The following is a 7,728-nucleotide window of genomic DNA, read 5'->3' on the forward strand; positions in this document are numbered from 1 at the left end:
ACATTTTTCCCTTACCTTTTTATGTCTTTTCTCCATCTGAAGTAAATGCTGTGGATTTCTCCATAATAGAATTTTGGGCCTGGGAAAACAGGGATGAAAAAGATGAATGGTAGTCTTTGGCTTGCACCTATTGTTGGGGTTGATCTGGATTCATTCCTTCTTGTAGAATTGAGCCAAAGTTGCACTGAGATCAGGTAGTGCAACCTTTGGTGGCGCATCATGAGGAAATAACATTTCCATGCTTCATCATTAAATGGCTCATGAAGGTATGGGCATGAAAAATGTGTACTTTTTAAATGGCCCAAGTTTTGCTAATTTCACTCCTAAACTTTTGCTTGAAGATTTCAAAAGAGATCATGAAAACTCACAAGACTGGCAATGTTGTATGATAATTTTGGCCATTTGTTTAAATCTTAAAAAAATACTTGTGTCCTGCAGAAGCTATTAGTGGATGTTCAAGTTGTGTGGTTATCTCTGAACATTGCATCACAGAAATAACACTTGAATAATAGGGCAATGCCGTCTCAATTGGTGTCACCTGACTTTTATTCTCTGATTAGCCTAAGGAATTGAATAAAGTTGTTTGGTGAATAAGCAAGATCCAGCTCCCTGAGGCTGTTATTAGGCCTACATTGGGTTGATTTTCTTTTGGTAAATCTACTTGACTGTATAATAGTGGTATATATAGGACTAAAGCATGCATGTTATATACATACACACATGAACACAATCTGCTCACTACTCTTAGTGCATTGCATATTTGCTTATTCCTACACAACCCTGATAAACCTCTCCTGGGCCATTAAAGTGATCAATTGATATGAAAGGATTTTTGTTAGGCTGAAAAGTTGGGGAAAACCTAGGGTGAAAGTATAATAGTGCTGATACTGGAAAAGAAAATGGTAGGAGAAATTACAGCTTTTTCCCTCTGGGCAAAGGTTTCTGTTGGAAGGATAGCTACACTTGATGGTAATCAGCATCTTGTTTTGAACCTAAGAGCCAGGAGAGACAAAAAGAGAAGGCTTATAGAAATAAAAGGAATTGGCTGATTGTGCCAAGTGTATGCTTCTAATATTTGCTGTGGGGTAGCCAAAAAGAGCAAAATGGCATTTTTCCATTTTCTAGTTTGGCAGAGTTAGGAGAGAACAGAGTTTTTTTACAGGAAGCAAAAGCACCAAAGGGGACTGACTCAGAAAATTGCAAGGGCCTGTCCCTAATCATTTTAGATGGAAAGAGGGGAATTTGGTATCTAGAAATGCATCCTTGCATGAAATGGAAGTCCTTTCCATGCTCCTTTGCAATTGGTAGTGCTTTAATCTTAGAATTAAAGCAAAAACAAGAGATGGCAGCTAAATGGGGTTTCTGAGATGTTGGTTAGTCAAATAATGTCCAGTAATCTGGAACGATAAACAGATTTGCTACATGTTCAGAACAGATTCCAACGGGGTTTCATTATTGGAAATGCTAAAGTGGGGGGGGATTCTTTCTTCTATCTCAACATGTGTTTATTTCTGGTTCATGTGTTGTACATTTTATTAATTTTTTTACACTTTTTGTACATTTTTTCTCTCACCTCTGAGAATGGTCCATATTTTTCTTTCTGACTCCTGCCCTCTCACCATCCCTTCCTTCTCCATTTTGATATTACATTTTGTTAAAAAGAAAATCCAGGTGGACTATCTGGGCAAGTAAAAACTCCCCGTTCTTAACAGTGTTAGAACACATTTCGTATTTGCCTCACAACTTCCATCATCCTCAACTAGTGCATTGATGGCCATGGGGTTGGACTAGAAAGACCTCCAAAGTCCCTTCCAACTGTGTTATTCTATTCTGTTTTGTTCTGTTCTATTCATCATGATGGATGAATATGTTGGCAACTAGGATTCAGCACACAGTGGAACATTAGTTAAGACTTTTACATTTTTCTTATATGAAAAAGCAAGTTTAGGTTAGTGTGGTAGTGGTTTCTGTGTCAGGTTTGTTTTCTGGTTCTCCCTTTCTTCAGTAAAGCCTAAAACAAACAAACAACACATCAGTGTTAAGAACTATATACTAAGAATGTGTTTATCCACATTGGCTATTACAACTTTATATTCACACTGCTGGGGAATTCTGGATGTTGAAATCTATCCAACTAAGGCAGGGGTGTCAAATTGCCAGCCCGTGGGCCAGTTGCATCATGCGGTGGCCACGCCCGCCCCAGCTCTGGCAATGCGAAAAAAGTTGTGATACGTCATGACACGTCAAGTGACGCAGTGAGTTTGCCACCTGTGATCTAAGGGATGCCTAGGTTGGGGAAGGTTGTTGAAAAAGGGAAAATCTTATCTGGATCCCTGTAGAGCAGGCATGTCAAACTCGCGACGTCACGTGACGTCGTGCGACGTATCAGAACTTTTTCCCATTGCTGAAAATGGGATGGGTGCGGTTTCTCTGTGACGCTCCGGCCCCGGGCCGGCAGTTTGACACCCCTGCTATAGAGGTAGCACTTTAAAGTGGAGTGAGAGCAGGCAAGAGAGAATGGTATATTCTCCTATTAAAGTCCTCTGTTAGTACACTTGCTATTCTCCCCCAGCCTTCCCACCAACACCCGATCCACACATCTTTACCCTAAAGTTTATATTGTATGCTTATCTCTGTTATGTAGCCAGAATATCTTTGACATAACATTGTGTGTCCTTTTTTTTTTTTTGCCAACTAGGTAGAGTGTTTGTCCACTGCCGTGAAGGCTACAGCCGCTCTCCCACCCTCGTCATCGCTTACCTCATGCTTCGGCAGAACATGGACGTCAAAAGTGCTGTCAGCGCCGTCCGGCAGAAACGGGAGATTGGGCCCAATGATGGCTTCTTGAAGCAGCTGTGCCAGCTCAATGAGAAGCTGGTGATGGAGGGCAAGCTGAAGAAAGCATAGGCACTATTTAGCCCGTGGCCTCTCTGCACTTCTTGCCAAACACTGTTAATTGCTTTTGGTTGAGAGCTGCCAGGCTGCACAAGCGAGGCAGGAGAAAGCTCAAGTTGCTTTCACAAAGACTGGGTGGGGTGGTTTCGAGTAGTACCAGAAAACTACTGCAGGATTGTGGATCCCACCTTGTCCAGCCAGGCACCAGCTCACATATCTTTATTTTGGAATTTGTTGAGTATAGTTTTGATTGTGTGTGTGAGAGAGGAAGAAAGTTGAAGGGCTTGGTTTGAAAGCACTTTGTATCATGACTATAACTGTCTTTAAGTTTCACAGGATATGATTTTGCTGTTGTCCTCATTTGCTTAGCCAGCCAGCCCTGCCTCCATCCCCCTTGTAGATTTAATGGAGGGTTTTTTTCTTCACATGTTTAGAAGTAAGGGATTTCCTGTACATGGATGGCAGCCCAGGCCAAAGGTGTGGGATTAGATTCTAGTCCATATGATTTATTTGCAGGGCGCATTAGGGTTCTTTTGATTTCCCCAGAAGGTTTATATAAATAACCCACATACTAAAACTATAGACCTCAGGGCAGTGCTAGATTAATTTCTCCAGCTGCTGAACCTTGGGAGAATCTTAAAACAAGTAGCTCTATTTTGCTGCAGACTTTGCCATTTAGTTCCAATCTATTTCACAATTCTAAGAATGGTAACATTTAAAAATGAAAAAATGATTGAGGTCATCTAGTTTGCAGATAAATGTGCAGGTGCACATGCATTCATGCAGATGCAGCCGCATGAATGTGCAGTAGTGGCTCTTTCTGATAGCTGGCCTTTCAGGCTACTTAATACCTTCAGCAAAGAAAATCCCACTTTCTTCTGAGAGAAGTTAATTCACTATCCAACAGTTCTTAGCCACTAGAAAGGTTTGTCCTAATGTTTTGTTGCAATCTTCCTTGGTCTTGATACCTCTTGCTTTAATTCCTGCCTTTTAAGAGCAGAGTTTGTCAGCCTTGGCAACTTTATTTATTTATTCGGTTTATATACCGCCCTACTCCCAAAGGACTCAGGGCGGTTTACAAGGCAAAATTTAAAAACAATACAATATAAAATTAAAATAAAATTAAATTAAGTCTAGACGCAAAAAAATAAAATCACAATTTAAAAACATTAAACCCCCTCAGTCCATACCAGAGCCAGGTTTTTAGGTCCTGGCGAAATGAACGAAGGTCGGGGGCAGTCCGGAGTTCCATTGGCAGTTGATTCCATAGGGCAGATGCGCCCACAGAGAACACCCTCCCCCTGTGGATCGCCCATTGGCAATCCTTGACCGGCGGTACCCTGAGGAGGCCCTCCCTGTGGGAGCGCACAGGACGATGGGAAATTGACGCTGGCAGCAGGTGCTTCACTTTAATATGTGAAGACTTCAATTCCCAGAATTCCCCATTTGTCCACACATATTGAAGTTGCCAAAGTTGAGAAATATTGTTCTAGAGCAAGAGCTCCTTTCTCTGTCATATCTTTCAGCTATTTGAAGAGAGTTATATGGTTTTCTCTTAGGCCTGATGCTGGGTACTTCCATTCTTTGGAACAAGGATGCTGTCTAGAATAGGTCATAAGCAATAAATTGACTAGCCAGGATCAGTGTCAAGAATGTCTGCAAAGAGGCACCCTGGCTGTCAAATATATGTGTAGGAGTGTTTGTATACACATGCATGCACACCACCGCCACATATGTCTTTCGCTTATGCTAGTTAAAGTAGGCCCCTTGGGTCATCGCAAGATAAGAAAGTAAATGTTTAGTAAAAAGAAGCACAATTTCTTGTCATCAAATTATCTTTATGTTTTAACTGTGCTTGATATGAATGTGGATATAAAATAGATGTTATACAATACTGAGACATGTACACGTACATAGGCACATATACAAGTAATGAAAAAGCCATCTAAGAACAAACTTAATGTAGTAATATTTTCTATATAGTGTTGATGTAGGCGGGTTTACAGCTTCTGTGTTAGAAGCAAATTCTCCCCCCCCCTTTTTTTTTTTTTTGTTGTTGTTGTTGTTGTTTCCTTTGTCCTGTCCTTTTGCCCTGTTGTTTGCCTACAAAGTCACCAGGACATGCCTGTGTTTCAATACAGTCGGTATGATTTTGGCTGTGTTTAGCTGCACTGACAATAGAAACAGCTGGTTTCTTGTTGAGTTTCAGTAAGGAATATTAGCAACCTGCTTCTTGGCTAGAGGTCTTTGCCAATAGTAATAATGGTTTTTGAAATGCTGGATTTGGTAAGTGGAACAAATTAACATAAATAAGCTGATCAAGTAATTTAATGTATTCTGGCAACACATAGCCTTGTGCGAGAGCTGTGTTGTATGAAATTCTGTGTAGTTACATTTGAGATCTCTCTCACTATCCTCCCCCACCATCTTATTTTCTACAAGAGAGCACTACGCTGAAATTTTTCAAGAATATTTTTTTCTGACTGTGCTTTCCAGAATGGTTTTTTTTTGTTACTCTTAAAAGATTATTGTCTAGAGATAATGAAATTGTATTCCAGCAACAGATTGGAATTGGTTGCTGCTGTACATTTTTATTTTATTTAATATTTTTATTCCACTAAATAGAATTAAGACCCGGGGGAGGGGGTGTTTTGCTTTTTTTTGAGATGTGAGAGATATATGGTAATTCTGCTTCTTCTTCTACTTCTCACTTCCAGTTCCTTTGCAATGGCTTCTGGCCAAGTAATGATGTTATGAGAACCCAATTCAGATCCCCATTCATCTTGGAAGTTCAGTCTCTAGATGATGGTGGGCTGCTTTCCATCTCTCAGCAAAACCAGTTTCCTTCTATTATTGTGAACATTAAAAGGGGCAAGAAAACTAACATTGATTGATGTTCCTTGAAGAACAGGTGTTGCAACTGAATAAGTAAAAAGTTTGCCTGCCCTTTTTTCACATGTCTTATAGCCATATTGGTGCAGTTGCTGATGAAAGCACACATTTAGAGGACTGTCTTAGGTTCACAGAGAAATATTCTAAAAATGACAAACTCAGTAACGTAGACAGCTTAAAAAATCTACATAAATTTTAATTGAGCTGCAAAACCGTTGGGTTTATTGGAAATCAGAGCTTTTGGCACAAATTTCCCAGCACTCTGAGCTCTGACACAAGAACTGAACCACTGCCAACCCCTTACCTGCTTTCACTGCCTTGTCTCTTGCCATCCTCTCTTGTCTTTCAGGATGACAAGTCTGCCTCTTCCAGCCCAGAGTTACAGCCTTAAGTTAGTAATGGAGCATACACTTTGCATGCCAAACGTCTCTGATCCACTTCAATAGGCAAGAAGCAGGCCATAGTCTGATCAGGAAGAGCCACAGCCTATTTAGGTGGATAGTACAGGGCTGGCTGGATTAGCAGCTTCAGTTGGGCATGGGGTGGCTTCATTGTTCTTAAGAAGGAAACAATAGCTTCACTGTTGCTTCAAAAGGTTGCTGACAAACTTCTATTTTTTTCAATAATTTTATTAAAAGATGATATGCTGATAAAACTAATACAAGTACATAGTACAGAAATACATTTTAAAAAAATAAAAATTTACAAAGTGTAAAAAAAAAGATCGAAAAAATTCTCCCTCTTCATCCCCAGCAGTTATAATCAACATTAACAACTTAAAATACATGTGAGCATCATCTCATTCCATTCTCTATAGACCCATCTCTTAAACCTCATTTTTCCCTATTAATCAACAAAAATCCAGTAAGAGTTATCAGAAATTACAAGTATTACAAACTACAAGAGGCTGCAAAAACATCACTCCTTGCCATCTACTCAAAAGTCTTCAGCTGTCTAGAATACATCTGGGCAATCTCAAGATGTCTTCTTGATTGGGGGAGAATTTTCAAGCAATTCAGACTTAGCATCCACCTGCCTTTTGTTTCCTGCTGTCTATAGAACATCAGTTTGCCATTCTTCACTAAAAGCAGGAAAAAAAATGCTTACAAATTTCTTGACTAAAAACGAAACTTGCAGTCCTATGTATCTGCAACTCATTATTCCTCTTTGTACAGAGGATGATGGAAGCCACAACTCCGTGGAGATTACAAAATTGGAGGTGTTTGTATTATAGTATTCCAATTAATAACCCGTAATTAAAATTAAAATAATTCATGAGCAAGGATGTGAGTTCAACCCCCCCTCCCCAAAGAAATATGACAGGAATAAATTTATTAAGGGAGCCCATGGCTTAGAGGTTCTGTGTGTGAGGTTTTGGTGGAGAAGAGATGGTGTGCTCCTTGTTCTTGAGGTCCTGCATTGCTGTGGTTACAAACTGAAATCATAGTGATGGTTACATTAAGAAAAGGGGTCAAACAGCCAGGAGATGCTCAATAATGAAAGGAAATGGAATAACTTATCTGAAGCATCTGTATTTTTTTTTAAAAAAATGTATTGTGATATTTGTCATTTGTTAAGAGGGGAGACAATCCACAAATGTTCAATAAAACTGACTGTGGCATTCAATGCCTGCCTTGTCTGGAAGTTGCTGGACTGTTCAAGGAAACCTCAGAGGAAAGTGGAAATGTTTGCCTTCATTTTGCAGTAGGAGGAGGTATTTTAAGATAATGCTCTTAGGAAATTACTCCTTAATTACATTAGGCCAGCCCACATCACACAAAGCATTTTGTACCAGGAGGAACCCTTGAAATATTTTTCATGCCTTGGGAAACCCCTGCACATTCAGTTTTCCTAAATGCAGCTTCTCCTCGTTTCCTATCTCCTCTCCCAAGAATCCCTCTGTGGGCACGCATGCCTTCGCCCCAGTCCTAGGCCTTCAGC

The 7,728-nt window shown here is 40.0% G+C and overlaps 1 protein-coding gene across 1 annotated transcript in view; it reads left to right on the forward strand.

Moving 5' to 3' along the window:
• The window catches only part of DUSP3 (dual specificity phosphatase 3), a 28,709-nt gene extending 21,294 nt beyond the window's left edge, over nt 1-7,415 (forward strand). The window contains exon 3 of the mRNA XM_083376268.1: nt 2,699-7,415. Coding sequence (XP_083232394.1) covers nt 2,699-2,907 — 209 coding nt within the window. The 3' untranslated portion in view covers nt 2,908-7,415. The remainder of the gene's footprint in view (nt 1-2,698) is intronic.
• Nucleotides 7,416-7,728: the final 313 nt, after the last annotated feature.

Source organism: Vipera ursinii (assembly GCF_947247035.1).
Source record: "Vipera ursinii genome assembly, chromosome: Z".
Lineage (NCBI taxonomy): Eukaryota > Metazoa > Chordata > Lepidosauria > Squamata > Viperidae > Vipera > Vipera ursinii.